We start from the raw sequence: 21,602 nt of genomic DNA, 5'->3' as shown, positions 1-21,602 counted from the left end.
GTAGACTGTTACTCAGGTCTGAATAAATAAGTAGGTAGATGGTAGATATTTAGGTAGGTGCGGCTTTAGGGGCCGCAGACTAATGAACAATGATACCCTGTTAGTGAGAAATTGTTTCATTGCAAAATATCCATTTGGAGGTTATACTGAAGTTCATGTTGATGGCGGGGCGGAGCACAGGCAGAGCGGGCCCATGTGACATGTATTGTAAAGATCGCCTCCCGTCGCCGACGCTGCCAGGTCCTCAGTGACCTCCCTATCTGGCAGAAAGCATAGTTCGGTCGCGAGCTAATGCTAATAGCTGTGGCGCCATCTGCTAGGTGCAAATCGAAACACTCTCTCGGTCCGGTGCCGTCGCTCTGGGTTCACCATGCAGCGACAGAACAAACAGCTGATCTTGAAATTAAGGATAAAACATCCCAGATACTTTGTACTCAGCATGAGATGGGATTAATTTGTGGCTCACTTTACAGTTTATTCCTTGCGGCCTACGACGCAGACTAAGTGAGGGTGAATTCGGATGGAAAATGGTTGGCATGGACTGGTCAGGGAGCTGCGACGTCGTTACGCGATCACGGCAACTTGCGCGGCCATCAGCATGATAATTTGTGTACACTAGGGCAGTGTCATCGAAACCTTTAGTTGAAGGCAGGTAATGAAACGAGCAATAAACGATAAAATCAAATAAATCCTCTATCTCTGCATGTTCGCCTTCGTCATCATCGCCAGGGTCCTCGGACGCTATGGCATGGTGTTGCAACGAGTGGCCGAGGAAGGGTACGCATCCGTCGAGGACGCCGTCGTGGATGACAACAACAAGCCGGTGGCCAACGTGAGTGCCCAGAGCTCTGTAAATTCCTCTTGGCGAGTACTTTACAAGGTGCCTGCTTCAAGGCATGCGTTTGCCTTCGGGTCTAAGCAGTCACGCCGTACTGCGGTAAAATAGGGACAGATAATCCAAACGTCTGAGCATGTCGCGGTCTTGAGCTTCCTTAAACCGCAGACGAGCATCGGAGTGTTTTAGATTGTCCACAAGTACATTAACATTGGCGGGATAACGGTTTACCGGAGAGGTGTAGAGCAGCTACAACACTGGTACGGGCGTCTTGTGGCGCGGAGTTTAACCACAGAGCACACAACATAACTTCCGAGATCATCGAGCGGCGCACGCAGCATGCGCCACCCGATCTCGGAGGCTATTCACACAAAGTGAGGGAGGCAGATATCTACGGTATTCTGCTTAACTGCTGGTGTACAACGCGTTGTCAGCCAGATAATCGTTAACGAGCACGTTTTTCCTTCTACGAGGACACTGGCGTAGCTGACAAATTGTTTCAAACGGATTGTAATTGGACAAAGCGTCACAAGACGTCGCAACCAGCTTCGCGACTGTCATTCACGGCTCCGGTAGCCCGGTGATCCGTTTATGGTCAGAAGTTTACCATAAAGTTTACCACTGTTGTGGCACACTCTACTGGTCGTTTTCTCGTGCTCTCGAGCACTCTCGCTGTGCGGCTTACATTCGACTAGTTGAACTCGAGTGCTAGGAAGACACTCGGAGGCGATCTCATCTTCGACCTGGGAGCGCGACCGAGATCCGACACGAACTGGATCACGTGGCTACACCGATTGCTGTGGGAGTCGCTAGCATGTTCTGCTGGGACAGGCTTCCTCTGGCGGCCATCTCGAGAGGGCTCCGCATAGCTACAGTGCGAGCTGGTGCGCGGTTGAAACCAGTCCGGAAACTTCGAAGCACTCGTGTGCTTCGAAGTTCCCGTAAATTCGAATGACCCTCAATAACTTTGATTTCCAGTATATTTATAGCGCACTGTGTATTTGACGTATTTCGAGCGAATTGGATAATAATTTCGGCAGGCTGAAATTTCAAGCATGCCGTAAAGCAACACATTTTCTATTCCCGCGACTACTTTTAGTCCTCTGCCACCTTCAATTGCATTTCCCGTATATTCGCGCATCAAGTGTTACCATGAAGAAAGGAAATCCTTATCCATCGGAGAAGCACGTAGCTAGCCTGCTAGCTAGCATCCTAGTTAATAGAAATGCTATAGCGCTCGTCCCCTATAAAGGCACTGGCTCCGTGTTTGATCCTCGGACCAGGGGAAATTTTTCTTCATCCGCAAAAGTATGGGAATCTCGTACAGGTCTCTCATGTGGGCGTGGAATGCAAGAAGGCTGATGTGTCGTGTTTCGGGTGGCCGCTGAAGAGAACTGTGTCGGGTTATAGTTAAGCAGGAGTTCTCAACGATCCGCGTCTATGCCTGGCTTTGAAACGTTAAACCCCTTCATCGATGAATTACCAAGCCACTCACTCACTCACTCGCTTATACGACCAACAAATCAATCAATAAGTCAATTCCTGGAATCACTTGATCATTTCGACAATCAATCAATTAATCAATCAATCAATCAATCAATCAATCAATCAATCAATCATGGGGCGGAATGCGAAAACGCCCGTGTACTTACATTTAGGTGCACGTTAAAGAACCCAAGGTGGTCCAAATTTCCGGAGTCTCCCACTACGGCGTGCCTCATAATCAAATCGTGGTTTCGGCACGTAAAACCCCATAATTTAATTTAATTTTAATTAATCAATCAATCAATCAATCAATCAATCAATTACTCAATCTGTTTCTCACCTTACAACAGGCAAAGATTGTTATGGAGGTCAGCTACACGGCACCCGACGGCTCGGTGGGCGCCTGGCACGCCCCGGGCCTGCCCACCAACCTGGGAAGTTTCGACGACGACCGGCAGGCGCTGCTCGACATCGAGCAGAACATCGCCAACCTGCAGCGCACGTACGCCGCGGCGGCCGCGTCTCAAACTACGCCGGGAGGTGGTGGACCGGCGATGGCGGGCGCGGACGGTGGTTCTTCGATGGCGCTGTTGCAGTCTTCGTCACAGCAGCAACAGCCGCCAAGCTACGGAACCAGTGACGGAGGAGGTGGAGGCGGCTTCTCTGATGACGAGACACGCAGCAAGCAGGGTTCCGTCATCAGCTTGTTCGCGCCAACCTCCAACAAGTCGCCTGACCGAAAGCGGTGAGTGGGTCAACCTTGTGCACACAAAATGGCGATTTCATATACCCTTATTTGTACTAGAACAGAAATACAGGACATTTCAGGATCTTTCCTGTACTTTTTGAGGCTGCTCCGTCAAGGACAAGAGACGGAAAGACAGGGATGGTATGAAATGTGAAGACAGGCGGGATACCTAGTGCCGTAAGGGATAAATGGAATTGAGCGTCGCAGAAAGCGAGACCAAATGAAATAAAGAAATCGCAGTTCCCCACGAAAGGCGAAGGATTGATCGCGATAGCCAAGTATTGGACAACTACACGAAGTTAGGTTCGTAGTAATGTAGGCCGTGTAAGTTGCGGAAAACATTTGCATGATGTCGCACGCGCAAAGACAAACATGACTAGATTTCACTTGATGTCCACGAGCATTCGCCATCTCAACACTGGCATAATCACAACTACTGGCAGCGGGCGAGTGCGCTCGCGCTTGTCCGAAGGCAAACATTTCGTGCTGCCGCTCGCTTCCCCATTTCAACTCTGCCGCGTCTCTAAAATGTCAAATTGCACTACCTCCAGTACTATAGATGCGTAGGAACACAGTGTACGTGAAGCCGCCACCAGTCATCCCGGCTCGCCCTTAGCTCTTGCACTTGCCGGAGATGACCTCCAACACAGGGGGCGCGGGAAGACGGCGCGTACCAAGCCACCATGCAACCATGCTTCTCGGCTCACCCTCGCACCCGCAGCATACGGCGCGCGCCCCTCGTTATCCTCAAACTTGGACTACCGGAATACTCACACGGACTACCGGAATTACTGGACCGCCTGAATACCGGGGACGGCAAAAATTTGCCTTTTGTGCCCATACCGTATGACTGCTATCAAACTAAACAGAGAGAGAAACAGAAAATGTGTATACATGATCGCTATGCCGCTTGCACCAATTCTTCGCGCAATCCACACGTCCTGTATCAGACGGCCCCTATGTCTTCAGGAAGTGGAGCGACATGTTTAGAGTGTTTAACTGTCTTCTGCGGTGAGGCTGTTCTGGACTGGCGGTCCTGGAACTCTCTTCCGACAAGGTGGCGATCACTCAGTCTATCAGGCGAAGTTGAGAACTCCTTCCTTATGCACGCTGTCGCGAGGGAGGTCATAGAGAAGATGCTCGGTTGCCTCCTCGCAGCTGCAGTTGTCACACGCAATACGTTCGTTCGTTTCACTGCGCAATTATAACAGACATCGCGGCATGAACAAGCTAAATGAACAGAGACGAGATCGTCACAGACATTAATAACTTAATGAAACAAAGCAGATATATTTTTATAATGCCCATGCGGGCTAGCTGTGACGATTCGTCGACGCATTGATACAGAGTGGGCCATTAGCGATCCATCATGTACAATAATCACGTATTCGAACCCAGAGTAGGTTATCTGAGGACGCTTAGCTAAAGCAAGAACGTTTTAGGTGGCGTGGATTTGTGCATATATTGCTTGCGGAAACGGTTCAGGTGCGATTGAGCATGTTCTGGTAAAATTTCACTGTACCCACCCTGGGCGAAAAATGTGGAAATACGGCTATAGCCTGCTCGCGACCGGGCGTTTTAAGGTTATGGACAGTAGGGGAAATATAAATTACACCGTGGTGGAGACAAGTAAAGGGGACGCCTGGGTGATCAATGTTCCAAAGGAAAGGAAGACAGGCGTTGAAGAAAACTTTCTATATTGAATAAGGTAGCCCTGCGCACAAAAGCATTTCGATATTCAGATACACTAGAAAGATCAATGCGACAAGCCTGGTGGCAAGCGCCCCCTCCTATTTAAAAAGGAGTGCTATCATCATCATCATTACCACCACCACCACCACCACCATCATCATCATCATCATCCTTAAGTTGCCGATAAAGAACTTTGGATCGAGGCCGTGGTTTGTTAAAATGCGGGTGAAAACGAGAAATCCTCTACGCACGAAACGTTCGTGAATGCTGATTCTATTTCTTTCAGCTGTTGTATAGCAAAGCGCTCGTTGACTTGCGAACCTACGACTGAAATCTGCTTGTCGCAGATTACGTCCCACTGGCAGAAATAAGGGAAACGGGATTTGCATTCGGCGTTCTAAACGGCGATGAATAAAAGGCAACTCCCGTTCCCACGTTTATTTCTCGTGCCGAAAAAAGCGTTAACTACGTGAAAAGGTCAAAATCGACACGTGACGAGTGTTTAGCGGAGAAAAAAATCACGACGAAGAAAACGAAAGCAGAAAACAAAAATTAGGGTGGTTGAATTCTGAACCGGCGCGTTTCTTGAATGTATCCCACTTTAGGGTCAAAAATTGGCCCGATTCATAATCGATTTCAGATGTGCTTGGTGCAGGCGATAGCACCGTTGTGTGCAGCTCTGCCTGCCCTCTTTGTAATCGACGAGAACAACAAGGAGATCCTAAAGGATAAATGTTTTCTTAGCAGGAACAGTACTACAAACAAACAACTACAACTACAAACACAACGAACTACAAACAGTGAGGCGCGGGGGAAATTCTTTGTTTAGAGGAAGCTTTAGCTCGGACCCACCTCCGATGCCGCCTATTCAAGTACACGTAAAACACAGAAATAACTCCTTGGCCGATTTTTATGATCTTTCTTTTTACAGCGAGAGCTGTATATGGCTAGGCGAAGCGAAAAACCGTTCGACCCATGTTTCGATAAACGTCTCCATTGGCTGCGCCGTCAGTTACGTCGTTCTCTACGTCGCACCCAAGCGCGCACGCCATTGGCAGCGCCGTTAGTGACGTCGTTCTCTGCGTCGTACCTGCTGTGTCCGCAACGCCGGCTCCTCGGCTCGCCGTTGTCGCATGCGTTCGATATCTCCAGTTAGCTCGGCGTCGTGGTTAGCAGCATCCGCCCACCATGCACTGGCGCTTGCGTTCCACTAGAAACACAAACATGTAACCAATAATTGAGAAACGCTTCAATACAGGATTAAACCACTTCTAAACACCGGGGCCGCACGTTTCAGCCTCGCTGACTAACCATCTGTGCGGTGTTTTTTTTTTTTGTATTTGAGAAGGAAAGTGAGCTTCTAGTGCGGGTAAGAAGGCGAATTTTGATTTAGGACCTCATAATTTTTACGAAAATTGCCGAAAATTGGTAAAGTATAGAAAATTGAAGGCACGAAGGTTAGAAACTCGTAACTCCGCACAGACACACACACAAAAAAAAAAAACACATTTCGCAGTTCTCTCAACTGCATCCGTTAGAGCACTTAGGCACACAAATTTGGTGTAATTTGCAGCTTACGTTAATTTCTCACAATGTTTAGAAGGGTATTGAAAAGTACTTAGTACATTAGGCGTAACGTTAAGAGACAAGACAGGAACGGTGTGGTTCAGAGAGCAAAAAGGGATAACCGACATCTTAGTTGATATTACGAGTAAGGAATAAAGCGGGACAGGTCATGGAATGCGTAGGCCACATAACTGGTGGACCATTACAGTTACAGGGGGGTCACCAACGGAAGTACAGTCGAGGACAGCAGAAAATTAGGTGGAGTGATGAAATTAGAAAATTTCTATAGGCGCAAGTTGCAATAAGCCTAGCGCAAGACAGGGTACGTAGGAGATTGCTGGGAGAGGCCTTCGTCCTGCAGTGTGCATAAATATAGCATGATGATGATGATGATGATGATGATGATGATGATGATGATGATGATGATGATGATGATGATGTATATCTACAAGTATATCCGACGAGGAAACGACAACTAATGCCGAACCCCGGAAAGAAAAGGTTCGCTTTCAAAAACATTGAAATACTATTTGGGTAAAAATGAGTTAGTTTAGTAATTGAATCGGTTGTGAATAGCTTGTTGAACTATTCGCAGTCCGAAGTTCCATCCAGCATTTCGAAAACGCAACTACGAACTTTACATTCAATTTCGCGCACTGAAATCAGCATTTTCAGGCACCAAACTCGGCGTAGCAGATGAGATACGTTGGACATTACGGTACTGGCGACACTTCTCTGGTGTCCTTCCTCTCGTCGCTGATCACATTTCCTGCAGGATCATCCAATTACGTCCCTCAATTCATCCTACGTGAGCGTTATCAAGCCGCTAGCGGGGGAGGTTAAAATTAGTCTGTGCTGACATAGCTGTTGCGATGATCCTTTCTAGACGTTTTCTTTTAATCGAAGAGACACACTCGCGTCGTTTCTCGCAGTAAAACTCTCCTTGTAGCGCTCAGCGCGATTAGGAAGACAGAACGTCAATTGAAATCCTTCTCTAGGGATTTGCCGCGAGCAGCGGGTGGAGATGGGGAATCCCCTTTCTAATAGGAGGGCGTCTGGGGACGCCAAAGGGAAATCCCTATTTAGGAATAGGCTGAGCGCCTAAACGAGCCATCGGTCTCGGCGCTGATCGCCAGGACGATCAATCACTTCTTTTGCTCTTTAGCGTATTTGCGCCGTCTTCAGACGCCAGTTTACGCTTCAAGAAAGGTTAGATCGGACAAATGTGTCTTTTCTTCACTCGTAAGGCCTGTATATTTTGAACGCTGCAATTTAATGTTCTCTGACGAGCAGTGTGCTAAGTTTAGCGCTTTAATACTATACGGCGTGTTTTAAATAAGCTGTTCAAAATTATTAGGTGTGCCCGTTGCAGACAGCTCAATTCTGCTACCGTAGTTCGGTTATTCGGAGAAGCCACCATGCCCTTCATGAGAAATTTAGATGTTTAGTTATCCCATCATGAAAAAAAATTATCGAACTTTACGTTGCAACGCAGGTCCCCATAGAATACTAAAGCCAGCCTGCTCCCAAAGTAGACGGCCTTTAAATTTCCGTAGGCGTCTAAATCAGCACAGTGTCGTTTAAACGCAAACGCACATAAATATATAACGATGTTCCGAGTGGTTCGAGCATCATGGCATGTAAACGCACAAAAGCAAGCAAGTTTGTTTGCGTCACAAACAAGTGATAAGGTGCACGTAATGAAATGAATCGTGCAAGACACCCGCATAGCCTAAGAACACATGATATACTTCATATCTTGAGAAGCTCTGGTAGCACGTCAGGCGTAGGCTGCAAATTAACTCACTTCATTTCAGTTCAGAAGGTGGCTTAATTACGGAAACTGCATTACTTAGCCGCCATTTCGTAAAACATCTGATCGCAGTCATGCTTACGTAAGGCCCACTCACGTTGAAGCCAACATCCAAAAGGTTCGTAACGTTGAAGCGAGGTTTTGAAAGCCCCTACTTTATTTTAGTCTTTTTTTTAGAATCTACTCGAAACTGCCTTACGCAATCACTGCGCGACGAAGTGGCCGTAATTCTGCGTTATCAGGGTCATCCAACAGCGAACAACATCGCGAATGGTCTCACGATATTTGGTTTTAATATGAAACTTTAAAAAATGTGAAAACTTTCCACTTAAACGAATGTATAAGCAAGAAAATTCAGGCAGAATCTCTTTAGTGATGAATGTCGACGTAAATGCGATTAGCATTACCTGCGCGAGATTTCATGCTTTCGCGAGATATCACGCTGTATACGCGTGGAACACCACGAGTTTTCGAAAGCACCGACTGCACCTTTTGGACTCTTAGTTCGGCATTCACATCCCAAGTGGACGCTTGTGGTAATGGCATACCAACAAGCCCAAGTTTGGGCTTGTTGGTATGCTATTACTAAGAAAAAAGCTTGTTTAGCACAAGTACATGGGAGAAACGAAAGGGTACACAAGACAGTACTGCTAACTTCCAATAGCATTGCACTCATGGGCACGGAAATTCATAAATTTCAGCGTGACATGCATGTGACCACTCTGAACTGTATAAAGCGCTGTTTTCGGGAGTAAAATGCTATTGGAAGGCTCTGCTACAATCCTTACGGGCAATCAATCTGCGGAAAATACTTAAGCCCTAAATACTAAAGCCCTGTGCGGCTCTTTAGCGTGTGCTGTGGATGTCTGTGGGGATCGTGACCGGTTCTGATTGCCATGCCGGTGCTTGTCCATCTCTTCTCTGTTCTATTCTTATCTTTTCACGTTCCCCCACCCCCTCAATGTAGGGTAGTTAACCTGAATCTTTGTTCGTTCGGAATAATTGCCCTGCCTTTCAGCTTTCTATGGTTTCTCGCTCAGGAAATATCTTTTGCCCGTCGAAGCGTGTGCCGACGCGTAAAGCATAACTAATTTAATTGCACACTTTGTATACACATTACAGAATGATTACCACGTCGATTTCAGTTTAAATAGGAAGTAGAATATGTTGCTGGGAGAGTTGATTGAAGTCTATAGAAGAATCCATATTAGCGCGGCGTGGAAACAAAGAGTTTAATAGAAGGGAGTAGGAAGGAACAGAGAGGATGCTAATTAGTGCCCGCGCTCGCTTTGTTCCTTCCTGCTCCCTCTTATTAAAGTATTTGCATCTTCGTCGCGCTATTAGGTACCCTCTGCAACAAGTAGTTCCTATTACAATGCGACGATATGACAAGGAACACTTGATTTTGCGTTCAAATGAATATTCAAGTATACCTGTAAGTCTAAACCGTTTTCCGTGTCGTTATTAGTACACTTGTGGTATTGAATAATCGGAAAGATGCATTTTTTATTTCTGTAATGAAACAAAACACACATATCTGGCTTCGATTGAGACAGATGATTTGCGCATGTATCGCTGCTCATTTCAACGCCTAAAGCTTGAATAATCAACCTTGCGCTCCGATCTCGAAACAGTATATGATGGCGAAACCAGTGAGGACTGGATTTCAGCCGCACTCTATTCATTGCTGCGCCAAGTGGTTATTTCTTGCTTCCTTCCTCGCAAACTTGCTTGCTTGCCAGCTTCTATACATTTGTCCTTTAGGCTGATAAGTGAACCTATGCATTGGCCGCAGTTGCGTAGCATGTTTCCCACACTGCAGCATACCTTACCACTCGTTTGGTGCAATGGTCTCGAACTGTCTTTACTAGGATTCATTCTTTTGTTCTACCCGTGTGCATACAGAGATTCCATTAAGGACACGTTGCAAGGAAGCAGCGAAAGTAACACACGGACGGAAGAAATGACACGACGCATGCGCTATCATTCTCTATAGCTTCCATTAAAGCAGCGCGTCCACTTATGAACCGCGAAGTCAGCGAAAACGAACATCTTGCTCCGACAACGCACTCGACGGAACGCGCAACACCTGCGCCCCCCATATCAACTGCACACATGTACCCTTAGTAAACGATGCTCTCATGTTTCTCGCGGGTGAAAAGAGCCGCCACACTCTCGAATAAGCTTACCTGAAACACACGCTGCCTCATTTTCTCGTCTATACGTATAGCACGTACGGGTCTCGGCCGTAATTTATTACTCTGGTTGTCGTCGTTGTTGAGATCTTCTTCTTTTTTTTTTTTTTTTTTTCATTGGGCGCTAGAAAGGGAGGTTCGTGCCACAGCGCTTGGCTGGATATAGAGGCTGAAATTCGACTGCCGCGCCTGTGCTAAGAGCCACGCGCGCACGTGCGCGCAGGAGGTCAATACCTCCTATACGCTCGGTTTCGCAACAATTCGATGGAGGAAGAGGTTATTAGAAACGGGGTAGAGGTCGGCACGGCGAGTGTGTACGCAACTTTGCCACCAGTTCAAGAGGTAAGGAGAAGTAGGCGCTGTATTTTCGCGTCAACATCTTCTATCAGGTCATAAAAAAAAAGAAAAGAAGGCTTGTCTCCGGCCACCTGTTCTACAACTTGGGAAAACAGAGATGGAGAGGCAGGCAGGCAGGGTAAGAAGACAGCATTAGGCGAAGATAAAACGCAACAGTGAGTTTTAGTGATCTGTCTAATGTGTCATGTGCACGTAGCTCATACGGTGTAGTATACGGTATGATGTATGCGATGCCTACGGCTGCGCGACAAGCGGTCTTGTGAGCGCAGGAGAGACTTAATTGTCAGTTACGAAGCGCCAGTATGTAAAACGCTAAAGCGCCCTACCAAGCACATTGATCGGGTTAATTTCGTCCTACGAATTCCCGGTTTTCATTGGCTATAGACTTTCCAACCTGGGCTACGTGGCGCTATGGACGCTGCTGAACAGCGCTGCTCGCGGGAGCAAATGAAAAAGTCGCGAGGCAGCGCGTTTGCGTGGTCGTGTTGTGTGCAGCAGTACCACTGCTGTCGTTGGCAGGATCAAGTCGCGCTTAATCGCTTTCGCATGCCAATTTATTTAATGTTACCACACGCGACATATTTATCCGTGTCGCCCAGTTAGTCGAAGGGGCTCTTGCATGTAACTGGGGTCCATTATTAAAATGGACACTGGTGGTAGCAGCCTCCACTGGGTACCACAGCTGAACGTCTGCAGGAGCGGCAGCTTCGCGCAGGTGCAGTGATTGGCGTGATGTGATGCTACATCAATGTAGAGGTAAATAATTCGTCAAAGAATAAAGAAACTGCGAAGAAACTTGTGTGGAAAGCCGCCTCACAAGTAAAGGGAGACGATTGTACTATCGCGTCGCGCGACATGAGTGTGACGTCCCAGAGATGTCTAAACGCATGATAAATTTATATCCCATTCGTTTATGCACTTTCGAGCGCTGTCGAGTCCAATCCGGATCGGGTGCTTCTACACGGGCACTGTTGACCACAATGTTGCATGATCCGGATTCAGTAGATTGTGATCACGGACTGTCGTAATGCTGCGGATTGTTGAACTGTGCAACAGCTGCCATTCTTGATCGCGACCAAAAATTTTGATCCGTATGAGGCTTGATCTCGAGCGAAAGTGCCCATGTTGCATCGGCATTAAAGAACGACCGCGAGAGCCAAAGAGATTCAAAGCGCCACTGCCACCCTCTCGCAACACAACGCGCGGGTTGAGGATGCTACACAGTACGGCCGGTATTATTTTGAAAAGTGGACTACCAATCATATATGCACCTGTGTTAAAGTGGTCTACTGCTTGCAACTTGCTTCTGCAGAAATATTACCGATCAAGCGCGCGCTGTCAAACATACGCGAGAAAGTACAATGTGCGCCGCACGCGCAAGTCAGCCTACGTTCACTGCGTCAGTCGAAGTCGTCAGTCGAATTTGGGGTTGGGAGCCCTATGGTCTTCATGTAGTTGTAACCAACAAAAATATCGAGTCTCCCTGTTCCCCCTATTCTTCTCACGCAGTCATCTAGAGACACTGAATCAATAAACAAGCACCAGAGCTGCTAATTATACGTTAATTTCACTCGTAAATCAGTCTATCACGCACCACATTCACTCACTCATATATAATTCACTAGCTCGCGCTTACTCACTCACTAACTCACAAAATTTCTCTCTTGCTGGCGCACCCGTTAACTGATGTCCCGCTACTCCATACACACAGCGCGCACAAAAGTGCGCAAAAGCAGAGGCCACGCACACAAAAGCACCCCTCCCCCCCTTGTAAATACTGCCGGAGGCACGCGCGGCCATTTCCCCCGACACGTCGGCCACTCTTGCGCATGCTCGCGCCTTTGTGCCCGCACCAGTGCCGCCGTGCTCGTTGAGTAAACAAGCAAGAGCTGCAGAGGTGCAGCCAAGAGAAAGGTGGGACGCGGTCCGCTGGGATGCATTCAGTAACTGGGTTAGTTAGGCAACAACGCCGCCTGCGGCGATGAGAGTCACGCCGGCGCCGAGCTGAGTCGGCAACAGCGGAACGTCTTTTGAGTAGATGGCGCGGAAACTACGAGAGCTGCCAGGCATCGGAAGGGATGCTCACCTCGAATAATAGTTCGTTATAGCGCAAAAAAAAAAAAAGAACAGTGGAACAAATTAGCAACCTTCTTCGGTTCCCCCGGCTCTGTCTGACCTCAAAAACAAGCTCTGTCTGACCTCAACCTCAAGATGTTGTTGTTATTAATATAGTCGTCCGCCGTTGTTGTTGTGACGGTGGTGGCGGCGGCGGCGGCCCGAGAACACGGCTCATACCCGCGAGAGGGATTGGCCACACTGACGGCGATGAAATGAAAAAAAAAACAAAAAAAAAACAAGAAAGGTATTTATAAAATTCAAAATACTTCGCAAATTTAGAGCGTAACACGATGCGGTCTTTACAGAAATTGTACCTGTGTACACATGTCTTCACAGACGTGTTTGTACTCAGAAGCGTCTTCATAGTCATATAGACGTTCACAGACGTGTAAGCGAAGCAAGGCGCTTCGTTGTATTCAAGGGAAATTCAAGGCGTTTGTGACGATTCACAATTTACTCGACTACGCAATAGCTTCCTACAAAAATTACTAGAGGGATATCTAGGGCTAGTGTCCACGCTATAGCTGCAAGCAAGGCGGTTCAACCAGTGTTTGAATGATGGTTAACACATAGATTGGCCTACGCTTTGTCCTCATGGTTTCGAATTCAAACGGCGTTGCGATTTCGAAAATTGATCATATTCAACAGAATGTTGCGTTATAAATGCAACGATTGTCCATAATTACGCGTGCGCGCGGAGTCTTATTGCCTGCATACGTTTAAAAAGATATGGTTGTCAGGAAGCTCGTTAAACAACCGCAGGAGGTCAAAATTAATCCGGAGTCCCCCATTTCGGTGCGCACCAGGGTAACATAGTGATTTTAGCACATGAAGCCCAGAAGTTTAATTTCTTTATTAATGCGAAAACATAACAGGTCCCATGAGGCAGAAAAGCCGGTGGTGTTGACCGCAACGAATGACACGAAAAATGAGTGTGACGTCATCAGCGTCTTGTATGACGTCGGTGGTAATACAGAAGATAGTAAATGCTATAACCCAGTTAATTAGTAGTAATTATTGCTAACGAATGTGAATGAATTGAATGAATGAAACAAAGTGATTGAAGGTAAATTAGAGGGAAGTAAAGTAAATAAAGTTAGAAGAGCTTAGAATACGGTGACCTGAGGTGGAAGTAAAGTGAATTAAGGTGAATTAAAGTGAATGAAGGTGAATACAAAGTGGATTAAGGTGGAGTAAGGTTGGTAAAAATTAGAGCAAGGTGGATTAAGGTGGAGTAAGGTTAGTGAAAATTAGAGCAAATTGAATTAAGGTAGAGTTATGAAGCACACGTGACAACGTATGACATCACGTATCCTGGACGTAACCAGTTATTTAGAGAAGTCATAACGCTTTCGCACTCAAATCACGTAACGATACTTAAGTGACTGTCAATTATTTTAATGATTGTCTGGAAAATTTCGACCAATAAATACAGAAAAAAAGGCAACAAATAAAGCCGCAAGAACGTTTGGAGGAACAAGCCCGAAGACAACGCAGGTTAGACAAGTCACTTGACATGATTAGGCACGGTTAGAGGAAGACTAGGACACAATAGCTCAACGATCACCGCGCTAGAGCTGCCTCTAGTAATTTTATTAGAAAACTCTACGATCTGCGTCACGACTTGACGCCGAAGCACGACAGCGTGACCACGAAAACAGGGCGCAGCAATAAATGTCTCTCAGCGAGGGACCAACACGACGCTCAGAAGCGTCACGTCGCAGTTGCCGGGCCCCTGGGGAAAGCAGGGGGAGCCCGCCGACAGAACGGATGTTGTTCAATAAAACAAATAACGAAATGGTCGTAATGCTCCAGCAACGGGCGGCGTCGCCTACGACGCTTGCACGAGTATTACGGGACTATTTAGATTTTTTTCTTTTCTTTGGCCTGACGCTATTGCCGGCTAAATATTTAACACGAGCAACCCCGCTTTGAAGTTTCAAAAGTCTGTTTCGGGTAGCGAGGCGTGACACACACACAAAAAAAATTAAGACGAAAAAATTAAGAAATAAAGCACTTTGACATGACGTGCGCGTGTGTGAGAGTTGTACGGAAACTGGAAGTTTCGCGAACAGGTTTGTTTGTTGGCGAACTAGGTCGAAAATTGGGAGCGTTTCGGAGAAAACGTTGTCGCCGGTTTCCAAGGACACGCGACACCGTGCTGTTCCGTGATGATGGCAAAATAGCACGGAAGACGATATGCGCAGCGTAATTTAGGTGTTCTTCATGCGAGGCAATTAATGCGTGTCCCGTGGTCGTCATACGTTGGCGCATAAGTTAGATGCAACAGTAGAGTGTAACTCTGCAGCTGTAGTGTACGCTTGCGCCGACGCTATGGCCCCTGTGAGGCAGGAGAAGAATGATGGGCAGTTAGAAAATTGATCGGTTCGAATTGCAATCAGCCAGATTCTTAACAACATCGCCGGAGCGTCGACCGTGTCAGCTCCTTATACCACCGCGAGAAGCGGCGAGAACGGCGAAACTGCGCGCACACTTCGGTGCAAGCGTTGTCTGCTAAGCTTCTTCTCTTCAGAAGTGCACACGCCCCGTGTTTGTTATCCAGGAGGCCTCATACTTGACAGAAATTTCTGACGATACCTCGCGCGTGCTGATGAACTCCTTTCTCAAGCCGTCGCTGTAGCCCTATATGGCTATAGGGCGTAGCGCTGCGGAGCTCGAAGGTGCGGGCTCGATCATGGTCGCGGCGGCTGAATTCCGACGGGGACTGAACACAAAATAATTAAGCAAGCGTTACACGATTGTAAAACGTGAAGGCTAAAGCCTGATTGCATCGGAGCGCACGACAGAACTCACCGAAATCGCCGCGCACCCACTGCAGTAGTGGGCCAGTGCCGTCAGCGCCTTCGCAGAGGGAAGGGCAGTATGGGCACGCTGGCATCGGAGGCAGCTGTGGAAGAAGACGACGACGAACGCGCGAGCTGTGGAACGAGCGCGTCTCTCTGACCAGGTGACGTGTGCAATCAGGCACGCTCTAGGCACACCTTTATAAGACGATTTTATAGTCGATTCATGGGCGCCGTCATCTTGGGCTGTTACACAAACAATTTCTTGGTTTTATGAGTAGTCAAGTCACGTAACGTGGTCACGAAACGCTGAACCCATTTATACAACTGTTTTCATGCTTGCGAATCGACTGTAGTACTCGTAAGCAGAGTTGTTAAAGACAGAAAAACAGAAGCATTATCAGCCCAATATGGCGGCACCTAAACGCTTCCGTAAAATGGTGCCAGGCAGCCGTGGCATCAAGGGAAGCATGCTCGTCTCGCACCGTGGTGGCCCGTGTGCCATTCGCACCCAGAACGAACTGTACCAAATTTTATTTTCGAAGCCAATAATTTACTTTGTTTGCAGCGCGCTCCCTGAGAAATGTGACGTCAATCCGAACATTTACCGAGGTGTTTATCTTGCTCTTTGCGGCGTCGGCCATTTTTCGTCACGGCGCAGTTTCGCCAAGGTCACCGTAAGGTTACCGCAAGGGCACCGCCAACATAGACACCTAAGGTTTCCGCCTAAGGTGCGAATGCGAAAGCAGTAATGTCCAATCGAACGCCGCTGAGCGCTCCTTCGAGTCTCGCGGGCAAGCGAGTGCGTTGAGACGCTTGGCCAAGTTTAGCCCAGTAGATTGAACACTCGGCCTCTGAGTGTTGGGTCGTAGGTTCAAAAGTCACTACCGTAAGCGTTTTAACAGCGTAGCCGTTTAAGCTTTTCGTTCCCCCGCGTAGCGTTAGCAGAAACTCGCCTAGCGATGACGTCACTGCGCACAGCTGCGCCTCGCTTCACCTTGCGATAGCCAATCGATAGCCAATCAATAGCTAATAGATAATCAATCAATAATGAGTAAATGTCGGAAAATGCTGGGAAACACTTGGTAGTGCTTGCCTAGCGCCCAAATACGTGGCCAATACCTTGCGATAGCCAATCGATAGCCAATCAATAGCTAATCAATAGTCGATCAATAATCAATAAATTCCGGAAAAGCATAACCCGAAAAGGCCAGGACCAGCTAGATGCCGATGAGCTCCGCTCTTTCTTTAACTTTTACATGCAGGCGCGTCCTGCGCTAAGCGATAACACTTGTTAGACAGTGAAACGTGGTCATCCGAGAAATATAAACAAGTGAACGTGTCAGTATTGCTAGAAATTTGGCTGATTGTACATTCTCGATGATAATGTTCAATGCCAAACGTAATGTTCAATAGCCTGGCAAGGGAACACGAATTCAGGATTGCCAGTCAGCCTCTAGAGTCTGTAAAGGAGTACGTTTATCTAGGTCAATTACTCACAGGGGACCCTGGCCATGAGAAAGAAATTTACAGAAGAATAACATTGGGTTGGAGGGCATATGGTAGGCATGGCCAAATCCTGACTAGGAACTTACCACTGTCGTTGAAAAGTGTACAATCATTGCATTCTACCGGTGCTAACATATGGGGCCGAAACTTAGAGGTTAACAAAGAAGCTCGAGAACCAGTTAAGAACCGCACAGAGAGCGATGGAACGAAAAATGTTAGGCCTAACCTTATGAGACAGGAAGGGAGCGGTGTGGATCAGAGAACAAAAGGGGATAGCCGATATTCAAATAGACATTAAGATAAAAAAAAACGGAGCTGGGCAGGCCATGTAATGCGTAGGATGGATAACCGGTGGACCATTAGAGTTACAGCATGGATACGAAGAGAAGGGAAGTGCAGTCGAGAACGGTAGAAAACTAGGTGGGGTGACGAAGTTAGGAAATTTGCAGGCGCAAGTTGGAATCAGCTAGCGAAGACAGGGGTAATTGGAGATCACAGGGAGAGGCCTTCGTCCTGCAGTGGACATAAATATAGGCTGATGATGATGATGATGATCAGATTCTCGATATCTCGAACATAAGCACCCGAACAATCTTGTGGCTCCTTGTATAAACTGACTTGAATATAATTCTCGGTTAGAAATTAGAATATTTATCACGACATAAAAACTTTTTGCTAGAAGTGTTCGAAAAAAAAATACTGGTTCATGATACATAACATCAGTTATATTGACGGGCGCATGCTGTCCCAACTACCGCACCTATCACGTGTCGCAATTTCTTCACTGACAAAAATTTTTTTCCGACAAAGTATTAGGTTCTTTACCATGTGCCAAGCAATACCAACCTGCCCGAAAAGAAATTCTGACTGTTAGGTTAGAACTCAACGGACCCGAACTGCAAAGCCTAATGAGAGAGGGTTAAAATAGGATTTCTCAGCGAAGCCGTGACTGCACTTAAAAAAAAAAAGGTAATGTCTGTTAGGTACTTCACGTTACATTTGGGAACTGCACTGCTCGGGTGGATTTGTACTGTAGGCATATAGGTATAGGCATACAGTTTACTATCAAAATTAGTAGAAGGAACAGTGCTGCTAATGTTTGCAGCAACTGCTAGCACGGCGCTTCCGTTATCATGTGAATCATAACTACTCCACTAGTTTGCCTGAACTTAGCCCTTCTGGCTCCAACCGGCATTGTTACTTCGCGAATCGATAGTTTCTAACAAGATATTGTGTTATAAATTGAACGATTTGCAAATGGTTATGCGTGTGCTCAAGGACTGATTGTCTTTTGTTCATTGAGAGAAAGTGTAGTTCTTCTTTCCCCTTCTTTTTGAAATTTAGAAAGATAAAGCGTTTTAAAGAACTTTTCAAGAACGCATGCAGTAACAAGCACGAACATGGCACTAATCTATGTAATGCATTTCCATCATTCACGTATTAGCTGAATGCTCGCAGCACCGGAGTTCCCCCTAGCGATTTTTGTAGGAAACTATGAGTATGAGACGGCGAGGGAGGCGGTGGAGGGGGAGGGGGGGGGGGGGCAAGCACTTTTATTTGCTTATCGTTTGTCGGTCTGCGTTATTCTGTTTTCTAGATATAGACACGAACACGCAACCGAGAACCGTGGAGGCAGCGCTCACGAATCTCGTATACCGCCTCGTGTCTCTAACGAGGCAAGACGTGTGGCAGGACGATGGCTGATGCACCGATAATATCAAACAAACGCGCCGAGATCTGCTTATTCGGGTCCATTTCCGTGGGCTCGCATCGATGTTGATATTCACCGGTGAGTTGCCCGTCGCGTGACGAAAATACATGCGCTATGCTGCGCGTGTTTTGCGTGCGGCCGTACTGACGACTCCCGTTCTAATGGAACGCTATTGACAGTACTTCCTCACAAACTCCGCCGAGAGCACCGGCTACTACATATTAAGTGCGGAGCACTTTAGGGGCCCGGGCTGTCAGCGTCAACGTCGAGTGTGATCTGTCGTGATCACGCTCACAAACAAGTGCTGAAAAGAGGGTTACCACAACTGCAGAATCAAAACCGGTTCCAAATGAACTAACACGATTCAGAATAATTTAAAAGACAGGAATAATCAAGCATTAAGCGCATTAATTAGCAGAAACTCGTTAAAACCGGTTTCGAAACGCCAGACTGATGCCAGCGCAGCGCAAGAGACGGCGCCACCACCCTGCCGGTCCCGTGAAGAAGACGCGATGGCGTGGTGCGCCCACTGTTGCGAAGGGGGTGGTGCGCATCACTGCTTCGCACTTCCCAAGGATTCACGCTAGTGGAGCTGCATTAGTGCTGGACTTGAACTACTCAAGCGCAGGACTTGAGCAGAATTGCAGCTACATTAGGCGCTGGATTTGAGCAGGATTTCAGCTGGATTGTAACTGCATTTGATTTGGGGCGCAGAATGATCATGAAGTCGTTCCAAGGTAGCGGCGGCAGCTGGCGACGTGGCCGGCGCGTCTCTCGGGCGAGCTCTTGGCGTTCGCTGCGGACGCGCCGCGCGTCGCTACCGTTGGCGCGGGAGGAGGCGAGTTTACCATAGCCGAAGCTGGGTGTGTGCGCTTCGCACAAAGATTATTAAGGGCCCACTGTCGGAGAAAATCCGGCGTCGGCGTTAAGCATCGCGTCTGGCGGAAATAATCAAGGCAAACCACATCATCCCGAACCACCCCGACCACACAGGTCCTCCGCGTGGGGCAAGGCGTTAGTGAACAAATATTGAACTTCTCAAAGTAAAATTCGTCAGAAAAATTGTAAAGTACGGCTTAACCACAACCTACAGACCTGATAGCGTTGGATTGTAATTTGAATATACGAGAAAAAAGCCTGATAAGCAGCCAAGGATCTTTGAATGCTATCGCGTTCCACTCCTAACGGCGAAGCTTAAGCGTCCTCCAATTCGGATGGTGTTTCGCTGTACTTTGGTTCTAGGCAACATTGAGCGGAATGTTGAAAACCGAGCCTTTCTAAATTTTGGACACGCGCGCGCCTCGGGGCATCAGCAAACAATCAATAAAATAATTAAAAAATGTCCTAGGGCCTTCACATTTTGATATAGGACGGCTTATATTGCCCCTGTCAAATTTCTTTCCAGCAATGCATTGGTGTTTAGAAGGAAGCCTACTTTAAGGGGATCGGCGTAAGCTTGGTCTTTGTAAGCTGGCTTTCCCACGTATGGGTTGCAGTGAAGCCTACTCGTAAAGAAAAATGCGATGCGAACGGGTTCCGACAACGCTATCGCGTTACACTCTTAAAGCCGAAGCTTAAGCGTCCTTCAATATTTTTATTCCATTATTCCTGGTAGCGCGTTTTCTCGTGTCTGTTGCCCTGACCTGCCGAAACAGAGCTAGTCGCTTAAAAAAAAGACAAAATTCGGCAGAGACACTTAAGGCTGCTTAGGTGTGGGAATGCGAAAGCATTGTAGTCCCTTTGGTGAAACCTTAAGTCAGCCAGGTGGCTGTGACGTCACGGGTGCAATGACGCACGCACTCGACACACCTTTAGTAAGCCACAACCGTGAAGCCGCCGTGGCATCGGTGAAGCGTGCTCTTCTTGCACGCCGGAGGCCCGCGTTTCGATCCCCCCCCCCCCCCCCTCCCCGAGACCTAAATGTGCCAAATTTTCTTTTCATACCCATTTATTTACTTTGTTTACAGAAACTTCCCTGGGAAAGTTAACGTCATTTCGTGACGCTTTGCGCCGTCAGCCGTTTTTAGTACCATCGCTCGGTCACGCCTCCGACGGCGCCGGATTTTTCGTAATGGGGCATATAATGCTTTGGCATTAAGAAGAATAAATAGTCACTGTCGTAAGCGCCCCTTGTGGTACAAAACTGGCGTTCTCTTGGCCGGTATCAGAAACCCAGTGTTCCACATTGCGTCATTCCTAGCGCGTGTCTTTTGAAACTCCCGTTTCGAGTTTCCTGTTCACGTGGCCGAGGTCATTTTGAATGCCGTGTCGCATTTTCGTCCGAATTAGCTACCCGTAGCCGCGCGGCATTTTATCACACCTCTGGCCATTTCACGCCAGAGCGTCTCGGTGACAAAGCGCCGGCGTGCCTCGCAAAACACTTCGCATCTCATCATTAATGTAACCTGAGCTGTCGCATTCATCGTTTTTTTTTTCGAGAAACAGGTGTGAGTGCACACTATGATGCGCTAATGCGCTAATGCGCTAATCCGTTATGTCACTGCGCTTAAATTTAGCCGTGCGCGTCAGGCGCACGCATTGGTAATTCAGGCGTCGTCTCGCTCTGTCGCATAGGCACTGTACAGTGAGATGGAATCTTTCTTTTTTCTTGATCGAGATTACCTTTTTTTATTTTGTTTCATCGTGGTAATGGAAGAAAAACACGTTATGCAGAATGGCGTTTCCCAAAAAAAAAGACCCACGGCGTTGCATGTTTCGGATCGCCATAATGGACGAGGGAAATGCGAGAAAACGAGAGAGAGAGAGAGA

At 47.4% G+C, this 21,602-nt stretch overlaps 1 protein-coding gene across 1 annotated transcript in view; it reads left to right on the top strand.

Annotated features, from left to right (window-relative positions):
- The window catches only part of LOC119431441 (otoferlin-like), a 391,721-nt gene that overhangs the window by 258,403 nt on the left and 111,716 nt on the right, over positions 1 to 21,602 (top strand). The window contains 2 exon segments of the mRNA XM_049657509.1: positions 730 to 832; positions 2,671 to 3,065. Coding sequence (XP_049513466.1) covers positions 730 to 832; positions 2,671 to 3,065 — 498 coding nt within the window.

Source organism: Dermacentor silvarum, chromosome 10 (genome assembly GCF_013339745.2).
Source record: "Dermacentor silvarum isolate Dsil-2018 chromosome 10, BIME_Dsil_1.4, whole genome shotgun sequence".
Taxonomy (NCBI): Eukaryota; Metazoa; Arthropoda; class Arachnida; order Ixodida; family Ixodidae; genus Dermacentor; species Dermacentor silvarum.
Note: the sequence above shows the minus strand (reverse complement) of the source record. Positions and strands in the feature narration are given on the sequence as shown.